The 16,351-nt window shown below is 32.2% G+C and overlaps 3 protein-coding genes across 3 annotated transcripts; 2 read left to right on the top strand and 1 right to left on the bottom strand.

Annotated features, from left to right (window-relative positions):
• Nucleotides 1-823: 823 nt before the first annotated feature.
• Nucleotides 824-9,789, top strand: LOTGIDRAFT_107626 (hypothetical protein; the record flags this gene model as incomplete). Its single annotated transcript, XM_009065465.1, has 7 exons — nucleotides 824-973; nucleotides 2,442-2,587; nucleotides 3,123-3,214; nucleotides 5,457-5,591; nucleotides 6,554-6,652; nucleotides 6,769-6,863; nucleotides 9,604-9,789. 7 exons carry the CDS (start codon nucleotides 824-826, stop codon nucleotides 9,787-9,789), a joined length of 903 nt encoding a protein of 300 aa, XP_009063713.1.
• A 565-nt stretch (nucleotides 9,790-10,354) lies between these two features.
• Nucleotides 10,355-12,105, top strand: LOTGIDRAFT_154958 (hypothetical protein; the record flags this gene model as incomplete). Its single annotated transcript, XM_009065464.1, has 3 exons — nucleotides 10,355-10,427; nucleotides 10,903-11,034; nucleotides 11,630-12,105. 3 exons carry the CDS (start codon nucleotides 10,355-10,357, stop codon nucleotides 12,103-12,105), a joined length of 681 nt encoding a protein of 226 aa, XP_009063712.1.
• A 2,170-nt stretch (nucleotides 12,106-14,275) lies between these two features.
• Nucleotides 14,276-15,190, bottom strand: LOTGIDRAFT_107503 (hypothetical protein; the record flags this gene model as incomplete). The annotated part of the gene is made up of 2 exons (XM_009065463.1): nucleotides 14,276-14,582; nucleotides 15,084-15,190. Coding segments are annotated over 2 exons (414 nt in total), but the record flags the coding sequence as incomplete, so codon positions are not given.
• Nucleotides 15,191-16,351: the final 1,161 nt, after the last annotated feature.

The raw sequence follows: 16,351 nt of genomic DNA, 5'->3' as shown, positions 1-16,351 counted from the left end.
CATCGTATCACGAATACAGGTTTTGACAGGGTCTTGTTAACCATTATTAAACTAAGCCGAACACACTTCGTTATGGAGGCGTGGAAATGAGATTGGTAGCATTTTAATCTGATCAATCAGATCAGTAGAACAGAAATGAGGTCATGTAAACAAAACATAACACCACTTTGTCGCGGTCCGTTTGAAGAGATAACACATTATTTCCAAGTAAATAATTTTCTCTCGGCTTTAATTCTTTAACGAAAATCTTATTAAATTCTGTATCGTATACTACACATTCATCAAAATATGTAATGGCGTGCTGCTTTCGCTTTGTTTAGGTTCGCAAACATAGTATCATAACAAATGATTTGCTTTGATTGGCTGATATTTGCTACCATTACTGTAAGGCCAATTCTGATTGGACATTTTTAGCTATAATTTTTCTCACTTGTGTTACCAAAGTCACGAGTATGATGAATGGGGGTGTGGTTTGGACACAATGTGTCATATATAAACAAATGGAACCAGCAGTAAAATAAGGCCTTTCATTTGATGCAAGCAAGCCCAATACATTGCAATGGAAAGAAAAATTCATGAATATTGGACTATTTGTTTTTGTGAACTTTTTGGCTAAATGAACAGTAATTCTATCTGTCCCAAAATTGAAATAAGTACCCAAATTTTATTTAGAATTGAACTATTTTCAGACTCAAATCAAAGGTTAACAGAAGAACCTGATACATCACCAATGTTGGCTAGTGCTTCTTCCAGTTTTCTGCATCAACCAATGCAGATAGCGCAAGATAACTCCATGAGAAAATTCTTAGAAATGAAACAACAAATGACAGAGTTTATTGAACCAAAAGTAGTTATAATTGAGGAACCTAGACAACGGGGGCTGAGATTCAGATATCAGTGTGAAGGACGGTCTGCTGGTAGTATTCCTGGTCAAAGTAGCAGTGCAGAAAAGAAAACTTATCCCACAATTAAGGTATGTATTCAATATGGTACTTTATTTGACAGTCAAAATGGTACACATAATAAGCGGTTGATTTCTTGTATATCCCAATAATGGTTCCTGGACAGTTTCATTTTGAGGAATTATCTTCTGTGCCTCATCTTGAGGTCGGACAGTCTTTTGTATGATAATCTTTTTGGATCCTACCTGAATTGATTGGAATTGATCCTTCTTATTTCTATGATACATCTATGTGATTTTGCTATAGCCTTCCTTCCTACCTTAAATTTTTGCTTTTTTTTTTCACATTAAACTTATTTTGTTGACCAATGCTGAAAATGTAGGCCTACATTCATATTGTGATGAGCTCTTTATGTATTTGCCTTGTTTGAGTATATCAGCGTAAAGAAAAGGGCAGTGAATAAAGCTCTTATAGTATGAAAATGTTACTCTCGGAATGTTTCATTTACTGATAGCCTTTACCCAGACATGTATTCAGCCAAAAAAGTTTAGATTATGTAAAAGACTACAATTTTGTTATACGCCCACATGAAATGGGGGGCGTATATTATCGTCACCCTGTCCGTTGGTCTGAACCCTATTTAAATCAAAAAGATAAAAAAATAATTAGTATTGCCCTTGTTCTTGAAAACGCGTTAAATTTTTAGTTTGTAAACACTCCAGAAGGCACAAATCTTGACGGATTTAGATGAAACTTAGTATGATTGTTAGTAATCACCCAAGGATGAACCCTATTGAAAATCAGAATAATCGAAAATAATCAATATGAGGTATTGCCTTGTTCTTGAAAACGCGTTCAATTTTTAGCCCGTAAATGCTCTAGAAGGTTCAATTATTGACAGATATTGACGAAAATTGGTGTGAGTGTTTGTTGTCACCAAAGGATGAACCCTATTGAAGATCAGAAAAATCGATAAATCATTGGTATGAGTTATTGCCGTTGTTCTTGAAAATGCTTTCAATTTGGAGCATGTAAACACTTTAGAAGGCACAATTGATGGATTTTGACAAAACTTGGTGTGAGTGTATGTGATTACCCAAAGATGAACCCTAACGAAAATCGAAAAATATTATTGCCCCTATTCTTAAAAATGCGTGCCAAGTTTTAGCCTGTAAACATTCAAGAATACCCAATTCCTGACAGATTTTGATGAAACTTTGTAATATTATTCAGTATCACCTCAAAAAGTTCAAAAGAAGTGTATGTCTGAAGGTTCAATATTTCATACTGGTAATTGTTACTGCACTGCCAAATATTTTTATTCAAAATCAAAGCTGCCAGTGGGCGTATATTACCTTGCCTGGTAAGCTATCTTTGTTGAAGGTGCCATGAAATTGCTTTTATATATCCTTTAGGGTTGATTTCAAAAGATTGAAGTTTTTATGAAATTTTTGCTATATGTGGGTTATGCAGTATATGGGCAACCGGTCATTTAAGATATCTCACATCTGATTGTAATAATAATAATTTCTCTTACAGATCCAGAATCACCGAGGGCCTGCCATTGTGGTTGTTTCCTGTGTTACTAAAGATTCACCACATAAACCTCATCCGCATGCTCTAGTTGGTAAAGATTGTAAGAAAGGTGTCTGTACTGTCAAAGTTAAAGATACCAGTGTTATTAGGTTTGTATAACTCTTTATTGTTTAGCTGAATTAAGCCACAAATATACTGCTTTATAGTTATTTGTATTGAACAACTTGAGCATATTATATATGGGGAATTCCAATATATATATATTATACAACTCATGACTATTACCTTTCACTTTTATTTTGTAATTTCTCTCAACTCAAATACACCTTTTGTTATATGACGCCTTTAATAGGTGTATTTGAAATACAATATACTTACCTTATCTGTTGTAGAAGTTAATGTTAGAAGGTGAATATTGCATCTTTGAGGTTGATTAACCTATGTCAAAGTGAAATTAAATTCTGAAATTCAAAATCAAAATCTCTCCCTCAAGGAAAGCTATATATACACACTAAACGAATGAACACACTGATATTTTCTTGTTATTTTATAAAAGAAATTGTCTTTCCCTTGAACAATGGTTTTGAGCTGTAAGCTTTAAAAATAGAAGCCAAGGAACTTGATAACAAAATCTTTTAAGTTTTTATGAAATAAGATTACTGAAATATTCTCCTAATCTTACAGCTTCCCTCATTTGGGTATTCAATGTGCCAAGAAGAAAGGTATTCAAGAATCCTTAGATTTACGTAAAAGTGTAAATGTGGATCCATTTCAAAGTAGGTTGATAGTTTTAGCTTAAGTGTCACTTTTTTATACGCCCACATCATGGAAATGTGGACGTATATTGCCGTCACCCCTGTCCTTTCATCGGTCGGTCCGTCCGTCCACATTTGTTGTATGCACGATAGAGGCTACAGTTTTTATCTGATCTTGATAAAACTTGGTTTGCATGTATATATTGATAAGATCTCGGTCAAGTTCGAAATTGGTAATAATCGGATGAACAATTTTAGAATTATTGCCCTTGACTTAGTAAGAACGCCTTAAATTTGGCTTGTATGCACGAAAAAGGCTGTACAATTTTTTCTGATCTTGATGAAACTTAGTATGCATGTATATATTGATGAGATCTCAGTCAAGTTCGAAATTGGTAAAAATCTGATGAACAGTTTTAGAGTTATTGCCCTTGACTTAGTTAAAACGCTTTAAATTTGGCTCGTATGCATGATAAACTACAGACTTTGTTGCTTTATCATTTCTGACAGCTGGTAGTGGGCGTATGTTACCTTGCCTGGCAAGCTATCTTTTATTATGTTTATGTCAATTCATCTGTCAACTTTAGATGCTGCAGTTTTTATCTGATCTTATGTAATTTTAATGGATGTACATGTATATATATATATTGATGAGAACATGATCCAGTTTTAATTAAGTTCAAAAAGTCAAATTTGGTCAATCATCTGATTTTGATGAAAGTTGGTTTGAATAGGCAAATTGATGATGTCGTTGTCAAGTTGTGATGATTTTAAGATGAATAGTTTTGGATTAAATTTGATGACCGTATTACAGCTATGAGACTTCAGGGCAGTATGATTTTGATGATTTGATGTATTTAGTTCATTTCCTTCATTTATAAAGATTTTGTGAAAAATTATGAAATTTTAATACATTGAAAGATTTTAAACATAACTACAAAATTTGTTTACAAAAAACACTGTTATCATTGCTAGTACACAGACAGGACTCACTCCACTAATTCATTTGCCATCTCTTCCCATGTTAAAACACGAAATTCAACCTTCTATAACTTTTTCCCGAAATCTCGTTGAAAGCTTTTCAATATGTCGAATGAAAGCCTGACCAATTCTCAATGTCTCCTAAAAAAAATTCATTATATGATGACCATGAAAATTTTGAGCTACTAAAATTGAAAGTAGACTACTACCGGTTATACTCATCCGCTAGAGTTTGGCACTTCACAAAACGACTATTTTTAGAATTAGCCTTGCGCATTTAGGTCTGTCATCATCTCACCAAATCTGAAAGATAATGCAATTTCAGACATCAAATTCCAAATCTAGACCAAATTTTACCCAAAAATAGGCATGCAAAAACCCCAAAAGGGAGAGAGAAAGAAGATTTCTAAAAATAGCCTGGACTAATCATTTGCATAAAATGTTTTAGTGGAGTGAGTCCATAAGCTACCTTGCTTGGCAAGTTATCAGAAGTTGCTTCCCTTGATGCAGCTTAACCCTTTAACTGCCGAATATTTTGTTTTGAAAATTAACATTTTGTGGTACCTTTTTTCAAAAGCATGTGGCTCCAAAACTGTGGGATGTAGGCACCAAGTGTCAATAGATAAAATGTTCAGTGATATTTGTATGTTACCATGGAAATATTCATTTTTGTGATGTCATCATCTTGTGACTTTGTTGTGACGTCACCTTGGCAACAATAGGTTCAAAACCTAAAATTAGTAGATTTTTGTCAAAATAACAATTTTCATCATGTTACAAGTTTATGAATGTTTGTATATTACCATGGCACTGTTTATTTCTAAAAAAACATGAGATCATATTACATCAACAATTTGACTATTTTGTTCAATAAAGAAGATAATGGAGGGATAAAACATTTTATTATCAACAAAAAAGTCCGCAACTTCAGGAATTCGACTTTCATCACAATTTATATTATCACGGTCAATATCTATACATTCCTAATCCAATGGCCAATCGTCTTCAGATGGCAAAAATTCGCCCTCAGAGTCATTATCAGCATAGATATGGGTTATAACAGCTTCAACAATCAATTTTCCGGCCATTCTATGAAATTGAGAAATTGCTTTTTGCTTGGCTAAATGGAAGCCACAATTTTGCTGTTATTAAACTTTAAATTGTAAGTTTATATTTTTTTTCAAAAGATTATTGCTTTGTAGACATACTTTCATAAGGACAAAATATATTTTTAATATATGGAGATGATGCAAATATATACTGCAATTTGTTGTATTTTCAGCTGGATTTGAGTTTGTAAACAGCTCTGCTGAAATGAGTGTTGTAAGATTATGTTTTCAAGTATTTTTACCAGATGGAAGTGGCAAAATAACCAAAGTTTTGCAGCCAGTTGTTTCTCAACCTATACATGATAAAAGTAAGATACTATTTAACCACTTGGGAGTAAGATTACAATATCAAATTTTGCTCAAAAACATGAATTATTAGGCCTACTTGCAACTTCCTCATTCGAGCTGTCAACAACTAAGGAATTCACCCTATCAACTCGAAATTTGCTTCAAATTCTTGATGACTCTGATCAGATGCATCATACCTGTCTTCACTTTAGTCACATTCTTCCTTTGACGACAATTCTGTGTCAATCCAAATTGAATTTGTGTTTGCTACTGGACGCCATGATGGAAAGGGAGACAACTCTGTCTCTAAAATCCACCAACACTTTTAGGCTTGTATGCAAATCATAAGGATGTTATGGGGTACATTAGTAACGTCTCAGACCAACTGCTCAACAAAAGCTGTTTTAGGAGATTTTCATCATTTGTGACGTTGTAATGTGTGAAATGTCTCATCATCCACGTCCGAGTGGTTAAGACAGAGTTTAAAAGTGATGGTCTAGAAATTTCAATATGATTATAAAAAAAAATCAAATCCATTATATACCATCAACAATATGAAACAGAAATAAAAAAAAATATAGAAATTAAAAAATCAAAATCAAATTTTATGTTTTATCACTAAAGGAACATTTAAATTTTGTCAAACAATTGTATAACTAATATGTATTCATGTGAATTTAGCACTAATTAATGAGATCCTATATGTGTACAAAAGTAGAATGTAAAACTATTATATTATGAAGGACAGAAATATTAATGCAGAACCTACAAAAAAAGTTGTTGTTGAACAAAGGTTCCGAACTCGACTGGAAGTGTAGACATGAGAATAAGTTCTACTTGTCCTAATTCTGGAGAGACACAGGCTAACATTTTTGTTTTAGGTTCTTTCCTAATTTTTCTATATTACTTTACAATTGATGTTTTGAGTACTATTTTAAACAGTGAAAATATTTATAAACATATGTTGTTCTTATGATTTTAGAAGCCCTCAATGATTTAGTAATCTGTAGAGTTGATAAAAGTTCTGGTAGAGCTAAAGGGGGAGATGAAGTGTTCATTTTGTGTGAAAAGATCAACAAAGGTACCTAATATCTTTTTTATAAACCATATTTTGAATTGACAAACCATGACAGAAAGGTAACAAGATTTTTAAGCGATAAATTTTCTTGAATTGTAACTATATTTATTTATCTATAGATGATATTGGGATTAAATTCTATGAAGAAAGGAAAGATGGCACAATCGAATGGGAGGCTTTCGGTGAATTTGGAGCCGGAGATGTTCACAGACAGGTTGGTAGACTGAATATTTTGATGAAATACAAGACTTATTTGAATCATTGTTTAAGGCCTGGACTGTGTTTTGCTAATGCACACAACAGACTCTAGGATGAATTCGAATCAGGAAATTTTTTAGATTAACTTCCTTGGAGATATAAACATAACTTTGTCTTATCTTGTCAAAATCTATGTCATTAACACAGTATAAGGTACACTTTTTGGACAAGTCTGAATTAGACAATTTTTCAATGAACACAACAGAAGTAAAATTTTTCAATGGAGTGTGAAGTTGATGTTTTTACCATGAAGAGTTATTGTTTAAAATATTGACAAGATCTTGGATGTATTCCATAATGTAGTAGTTATTTAGTTACTTAGTAAATTTTCCGTTTGATCATGTAGTTTGAGTTATAAATTGATTACTTTTGTGATGAAGTTATTGTGATTAACTAACAGATTAAACATCTTGATTCATGCAGCTTTTTTATTGTATCAAAAAATTTACTTTACCTTGCAAGCTATCTTAAATATGGTATGAATAGAAAGTAGAGGTGTTTCTAATGACTTGGAAAAATACCATTTTTTCTCACATGTCCATAATTAATTCATAATTAGAAGAGAATTACCAACAAAATTCCAACAAGTGACCGATCAAAAAAGGTCAAAAAGTCTTTTTATACGCCCACATGAAATGGGGGGCAAATATTGTCGTCACCCATGTCCGTCGGTCGGTCCGTCCGTCCGTCCACAATTGCTCGTAAACACTCTACAGGGCACAATTCTTGACGGATTTTAACGAAACTTAGTATGTGTGTTCGCAATCACCCAAGGATAAACCCTATTGAAAATCAGCAAAATCGAAAAATATTTAGCATGAATTATTGCCCTTGTTAATTTTTAGCTCGTAAACACTCTAGAAGGCACAATTCTTGACAGATTTTGACTAAACTTGGTATGAGTGTTTGTAATCAACCAAGGATAAACCCTATTGAAAATCAGCGAAATCGAAAAATATTTAGTATGAATTATTGCCCTTGTTCTTGCAAACACGTTCAATTTTTAGCTCGTAAACACTCTAGAAGGCACAATTCTTGACAGATTTTGACGAAACTTGGTATGAGTGTTCGTTATCACCCAAGGATAGATCCTATTGAAAATCAGCGAAATCGAAAAATATTAAGTATGAATTATTGCCCTTGTTCTTGAAAACGCGTTCAATTTTTAGCTCGTAAACACTCTAGAAGGCATAATTCTTGAAGGATTTTAACGAAACTTGGTATGAGTGTTCGTAATCACCCAAGGATAAACCCTATTGAAAATCAGCGAAATCGAAAAATATTTAGTATGAATTATTGCCCTTGTTCTTGCAAACGCGTTCAATTTTTAGCTCGTAAACACTCTAGAAGGCGCAATTCTTGACAGATTTTGACGAAACTTCGTATGAGTGTTCGTTATCACCCAAGGATAGACCCTATTGAAAATCAGCGAAATCGAAAAATATTAAGTATGAATTATTGCCCTTGTTCTTGAAAACGCGTTCAATTTTTAGCTCGTAAACACTCTAGAAGGCATAATTCTTGAAGGATTTTAACGAAACTTGGTATGAGTGTTCAGAATCACCCAAGGATAAAGCCTATTGAAAATCAGCGAAATCGAAAAATATTTAGTATGAATTATTGCCCTTGTTCTTGAAAACGCATTCAATTTTTAGCCCATAAACACTCTAGAAGGCACAATTCTTGAAGGATTTTAACGAAACTTGGTATGAGTGTTCGTAATCACCCAAGGATAAACCCTATTGAAAATCAGCGAAATCAAAAAATATTTAGTATGAATTATTGCCCTTGTCATTGAAAACGTGTTCAATTTTTTGCTTGTAAACACTCTAGAAGGCACAATTCTTGAAGGACTTTAACGGAACTTGTTATGACTGTTCGTAATCACCCAAGGATAAACCCTATTGAAAATGAGCGAAATCAAAAAATATTTAGTATGAATTATTGCCCTTGTTCTTGAAAACGCGTTCAATTTTTAGCTCGTAAACAGTCTAGGAGGCACAATTCTTGACAGTCTCTACAAGTCACAATTTTTTTGTTCATAATCACGATTTACAATAGATGTCATTATTTTCCTGAGAAACTATTTTGAAAATAAGAAAATTTAATTTAATCATTGAACATGTCCCTAACCAGCCACCATACATGTACAGCATCATAAGATACTATAAATAGTATTCCTGGTGTCTATGTTTGCTATTTTCTAACAAATATTCAATTTCAAACAAAGCTATCAGTGGGCGTATATTACCTTGCCTGGCAAGCTATCTTTTTTTTTATCCAGACTGTACATACATGGACATTTATGATTGGTTAAAACTGTTAATTACTATAAATATAAGAAAGTAATGATATGAATAGAATACATGCTAATTCATTAGAAACACCAATTAATCAAATAGCTTGCTTAATTTGACAGTAAAAAATAAGGAAACCCTATTCTGTGTGACCTCCCAGAACATAAATGTTTGGTATTGTAACTAATAACCAGGACATGAATATAATACATTTCAATTCATAGTAAACTATACTATTATTTTATGCTGAACTTCTGAACGCTGTTATATTGTGTTGTGTGGTGCTTCTATATTTGAGAATTCAGAGTTTAACTTCCCATTATGGAGCAGCCTTCATATATACTTTTTTTTTACCAATATTTGTAAATTATGTGATAACAATCAGAAATTCTTTTTCAGTATGCTATAGTATTTAAAACACCAGAATATAGAAACTGTTATATCAACAGACCAGTTCAAGTTTTTATGCAGCTACACAGACCATCAGATGCAGAGACAAGTGAACCTATTAATTTTATATATATGCCGGATGACCCAGGTAAGCATATAGTAGTAACAGTTTTAGGTTATTTTGACAGTCGATAAATGTATTTTTTGCCATGAAGTGTTTCTGAATTGTGGATTTGTGTCAAAACTAGGATGATGTCTTCTAATTTCTGTGTTGTTAGACAGTTGGAAACTTTGAAAAGTGATTATGTACCTCTTTATTATAGCTTAGACTATACAACATCAGACAAGACAAGATCAGGGTCGACCTTCTACATTGCTGTCCATACAAACAATTGACTACTTCTGTTTCCTGGTGTAGACTCGCATTTCCATGTCACTTAAGATTCAACCACACACAATGACAAACTTGATATCAATTGATTGGTTATATCAACCATATAGTGATCTTAGGTTCTATTCGTTGTTGGCATGTGATAGCCTGATGATCTTGAATAAGTCATCTTGCCTTAACTGTTATCCTTGTAAAAAATAGTTGTTATTTTCTTTCCTTCTTAATGTGCTGTCATTGTGGAATACTAAGGTGATTTTTGCAAGAAGTCTTAGTATTTGAATAAGTATATATATATAAATATACTTAGATTTTATACAGAAGTGCATAAGTTGTATGTGAGCCTTTTTATCTCTCTATATATTTTTTTTTATGTGTTTAGATCCAGATAGAATAGAAGAAAAGAGAAAGAGGAAAGCAGAAAGAATGAATAATTTAGTTAATGGTAAGAAGAAAATAAATACTAACAAGGCTAGGATATACACAATGAGTCTTTCAGCGAACATGATACTAACATATACGACAGAATCCCTCTATAATCCAATAATTCCATAATACTAAGTAATTATGCATTAACCTATGAATAGATATATCGTCTTATATAGAGATTCTATTCTTTAGTCATGGTACCTAGTTAGTCAAACTGATGAATATAGTCTCTTATTGACAAAGTTTGAGACATTAAATAAGATGTCCATTTTAAGAAGTACTAGTAGTATTCCTTTAGTAATTCAGTCCCATAAAGACACCTTGTTGGATATAGCAATATGAGGTAGAGTCCTAGTAGTAAGGAGTGAAATATCGCTGGCTTTTAAGATGGTTTAGTTATATTGTTGTTTACGTTTTTGGTATGTCATTAACATAAAGACACATAATGTAGATTTGTTTATTTTTTACGAGTTCTATTTTGTTCTCTTCAGATATATCCAACCCCGCTGGTCCAAGAATGGGGGGAGCCACTGTCCATATCAAAGAAGGTCTGAGAAGCAAATTGAAAGCTAACAGGAAGGTTTTTCCATCAAATGACATCAAAGAAGAAACAGGCGCTAGTGGTAAGATTCTTGTTACCTTCTATATTATTAGGCCAGTTCAGGAAGAAGTCAGTAATCAGGCTGTTTGATTCTTAAAAGAAGTCCAGGTTTCATTATTTTTTTTCACTTTATTTTTTTTGAAAATCTATTGAAACTAAACTCATTTCAAATTTGGGGCACGATGCAATTAGAGATAATTGTATAAGGATACAAAAAATACAATATAAGCTACAGATTTGAGAACTTGTTATGTGTATACAATAAACTTTAAATATGAAGGTACCGGTACTACACAAAGTACCACAAAATTGGCCTGTGGGTGCAATAGTGACAAATTTAATATTTGATCAGATATTGACAATTTGGTACCTAATTTCTAAGAGGTACTAGTAGTATTCCTTTAGTGTGATCAATGTAATTCAGTCCCATAAGGACACTTCAAACATAGAACTCCATTGTGAGTCCAATAGAGACAACATAAATGATTATATTTAGAGGAAATTTGGTACTCTTATGTCTTTGGATGATCAAATAATCAGGATAATTCAAAACAACTATTTCACTGACAGTATGCAAAATGATATTATATAAAAATTTGGTTGCTTTTCTTTTACAGCTGGAGTACCGACCTATTCTTTATCTAATATTGGAGATGCTGCTTTTTCAACAAGTTCTGTTACTGTCAACACGTATAACTATAATGATATTTCAAGCAGTGGATTTAATATGGCATTATCATCAAACCATGTTCAAACTACACTGCCAACCACTAATCCAAGCTTTGGAACTTCACAACAAACTTTCTGTCCATCAGTACAACCTGACCCCATGCAATTTGATCCTCAAGGTTTGGATCCACAAATCTTACTAGAATATTTACAAGATAAAGGAATAAAGGCAGATGGACAGGACATCTTATCATTTGAATCTTTAGATATGAATATGATACCTGGTGAAAATTTAACTGGACTTCAAACAGTTGGAGCTCATGTACAAGTGAATTCTTCAAATGTACAAGATACCAATATGGACTCTGATAATAGAGAAATGTTCATGAATGCACAAGATGCATTAAGAGATCTTCAAAATTGAAGGTAGAGAACAACCTCTAAAATGGCATTTCAGAAAACAATCTTTTTAGTGCTTAATAATATAGACTAATGTCTTGTTCATTACCCATCATGTTCAATCATGTGTTTATAAAGACTGTGTAAGGATTATCTCATAGATAAACCTTTACCTTTTAATTATTATTTAACTTCTAGTGAGTGAAGTGTGTTATGAAGAAAGCATATTTTGATAATTTTTAAAACATTTGAGTCTATCTGGTTCAAATCAGTGTCTTGTGTGATTTCTAAGTGTCCCAGAAAAATATTGAATTCATTGAAGTATTTTAGTTCCAGCATAAATTTTCATTTGGCTATTTTGCCAAGTAAATAAAAGAGGTACGACCCAATGTCAGTTAATTTGCACATTTCATGATGTTCTCCCATGTCCATTAGCGAAATTAGCTTAAGAAATGTAATTAAAAAAAAACTCTTTTTCATTTCATATACTTTTAGATATGTGATTCTAAGGCCTATTGTGGACCTTAACTTGCAGAATCTGAGACCAGCTGGATTGTATTATAATGACAGTTAGCAACTGCCAGCCTCTGAAAGAATCCAAACAATTTCTACTTTCTTGCAACTTTATATGTCCAGTTGTTCTCAGAGTTTCTTGTCACAGTGTTTTCTTTATTGAAAATCTCCAATTATTTTTTCCAATATTAACTTATTAACCTTGTTAGAGTAGTGACATACATTTTAAGATGATATAAACTACTTGATAGGCTTATTTCTGATTCCAAGAGAAAACTATTAGAAAGGATCAGGTTATAAATGTTCAATTCAATTCAGAAAACATAGTGTGGTTGATTTCAACTTAGTAACTCACAATTTCCATATCTCATCATCAAGACATAAATGATAAGTGGATCTAGTTGCCACTCAGAGTGAAAATTTTCAACCATCCAACAAATCTAAAATATGTGACTTAAATGTAAAATATGTGCAAGTTAATAAATAAATTAAAAAAAAAAAAAAAAAACAATGGATTGTAGTTGTTAGTAGGTAGACAATTTTTGCCAAGATCATTTTGATCATATTGACAACAACAAATCTGATGAGATGATATGAATTGCCAGTCACCCTGATCCTTTTTCAAGACTTCAAAAGCAACATACAGCAAATATCATATATTATTTTGATAAAAGAAATACAACATTTTTCTTATAAAAGTGTCAAACAGATTATATGTATTTTTATGTACATGTTTATTAGATGGATCTTGGTGCAGATTGATTTTTATGATTTTTTCTATAAACATTTTATTATACAGTTAAAATAAGTCAATATTGAGACAAACTCTGTAATAAAATGTTCATAGAAAATCACTATTATTCATTTTTAAAAGTTGTATAATGTAAAGGATTATAATTTTAAATCCAGGCAAAAGTAATATAATGTAATCATGAAATAGTAATTGTAATATAGTTGACCAGGTGTTACAATCTCAGTTGGTATGTTAAATGTTTAATGACCTTGAATAAGTAATCTACTCATGACCATTCGACTCAGCTCTCAATGGGTAGGATTATTTAAGAAAGAGCAACGATTTATTAATGAAATTATGTAAAATATTTATTGATTTTGTTTTTTTTTTAATAATTTTGAATGTGTTGTTTATGAGATGTATATTATAACTACTGAATTTGTTTTGTTAAGTTTAATGGCACCAGACTAATCAAATTTATTGTCTTTAGCTGAAAGATGATATTTAGGCTCATGATTTTAAATTGAATATCGTTTGGTCAATTCACTTTCTCATGAGGGATTTGATCCCAGCATTGATTAACATTGTAAACCTTTTGATTTTTCTAGGTTGGCCTTACACAGTATGTAGGTCATAGGGCTGAGGTGCAAATCCCAGCTTCCTACAACTGTGCATAGCAAATGATAGTTTGAAAATGTAGTCTTATGTTCTCAAGGTCTTTATGATATCATTCACAGGAGAGAAGTAGGATGCACACCTCTTGTATTTATAGTAGAAATCATCATTTTTTTTTTTTTAGCATTTTATATAGCTTACCATTTGTCATTTTGTAGAAATCACTTCAACCTATAAAAAAATTAATATTATGAATATTATGCAGTAAATAAATGCTTTTTATAATGATGATATTAGTATGCTTTTATCAGTGTGGGGTCCTTGTCCAATTCATTTATTGTACTATGAAACAACTAAGATAAATCTGAGTTACATGTTGAATACATGTATAAAACTGGGGCTTATCATGAATACATTTACAAAACCGAGGCTTATCATGAATACGTGTATAAAACCAAGGCTTATCATGAATACATTTATAAAACCGAAGCTTATCATGAATACATGTATAAAACTGGGGCTTATCATGAATACATGTATAAAACCGAGGCTTATCATGAATACATTTATAAAACCGAGGCTTATCATGAATACATGAATAAATATGAGGCTTATTATGAATAAATGTATAAATCTGAGGCCTATCATGAATATGTATAATGCATAATACTGAGGCTTATCTTGATTATCTGAATAAATCTGAGTTTTATTTAGAATACATGTATAAATTTCAGGCCTATTATGAATACATGTATAAAACTGAGGCTTATCTCGAATACATGCATAAATCCGAGGCCCATCATGAATGCATGTAAAAATTTAAGGCTTATCATGAATAAATGTATAAATCTGAGGATTATCATGAATACATGTATATATATGAAGCTTATGAATACATGTATAAATATGGGGCTTATGAATACATGTATAAAACTGGGGCTTATCATGAATACATGTATAAATCTGAGGCTTATCATGAATATGTATAATGTATAAAACTGAATCTTATCATGAATACGTGAATAAAACCGAGGCTTATCATGAATACATGAATAAAACTGAATCTTATCATGAATACAAATCTTATCATGAATACATGTATAAATCTGAGGCCTATTGTGAATATGTATAATGTATAAAACTGGGGCTTATCATGAATACATGAATAAATATGAGGCTTATCATGAATGCATGTATAAATCTGAGGCTTATCATGAATACATGTATAAATCTGAGGCTTATCATGAATGCATTTACGATTTGTGATTCGCCCACGCCTATTGCAGTTACTGTTTCTTCTTGGCAATTAATGCTTTGCTCATAAGTCATGAAAGGATAATACATCGATGCCTTTTTAGTTTCAAAAGCGGGTCTGATCTTTTTAAACTCAGCCCAATGCTGACTTCTTCTTTCAATCTTTAGCCATTGACGAATCTTTCAAAATTTTCAAAATAATAGCTGACTAAGCAGCACTATATTCAAAGCATCCATGTTGAATTATTTTCCTTCTAAAAATAATAATTTCCTCAATAAACTTTGTACACGACCAAACATCGTAATACAAATGTTGGACAGTGTAGACAGAAATAGACAAATTTAGTCAAATTTATGATTTATGATTTTTAAACTAAATACAAATTGTTACAAAGAAAAACTCAACCTCGTCTAAATAATCCAGTTACCTTATTAGACACTAATCAATTACTTTGACATAATTTTAACCATAAATTGAACTATCTGTCAGAATTTGGAAGATTTCTGCTGCAAACAACCATCTGGTCAAATGACTAGTAGTAACTAAAAACTCTTTTAATGAAATTTACGACCTGAGTAATCACCATTTTGGTTCATTCGATTGACTTTCTTTTACATTTAGTTTGTCTCGAGGCGGGCAGCTAGTTGAAAGTGTACGTGATTGATGGCAACATCAGCATAGTAGAGCTGCATGCAATCATATGACCAAATTATATTTTCGGGACATGAAGGTTTCTTTCTTTTTTTTATTGGTTTTTTTGTCAGTATGGTGATCAAGTAACCATATAAGTTAAACATTCTATACGCCCACATCTTTCTAAACTCCAACGCACAAAGTTAATCGTCTGATGAAGTCACTGGGGATAGCTCGTCATTCCTCTGGAAGAAACCGGGTCAGTTCCTGTCAACTGGCTGGAGGACGTTGTTGCAGACGAACACGTCGATCCCATGATGCCCAAGAAGGTTAAATGGATGACGAGTCCGAAACATCTGCCTTTATTGCAGCCTCTGATGGATATCTTGACAGTTGTCAGCTACAGCAGATGTCCAAAATAGCTATCGAAAGCTGGAAAAAAAACCAATGTTTCGGTCTAATGGGGGACATGTCGGGGAACATGCAGGCACAGCAACACGTAATTGACTCTAAGTCCAAGGA

The sequence above is a fragment of the Lottia gigantea genome, assembly GCF_000327385.1.
Source record: "Lottia gigantea unplaced genomic scaffold LOTGIsca_7, whole genome shotgun sequence".
NCBI classification, from domain to species: domain Eukaryota; kingdom Metazoa; phylum Mollusca; class Gastropoda; family Lottiidae; genus Lottia; species Lottia gigantea.
The sequence above is the reverse complement of the archived record's forward strand: the minus strand, read 5'-3'. Positions and strand labels throughout refer to the sequence as shown.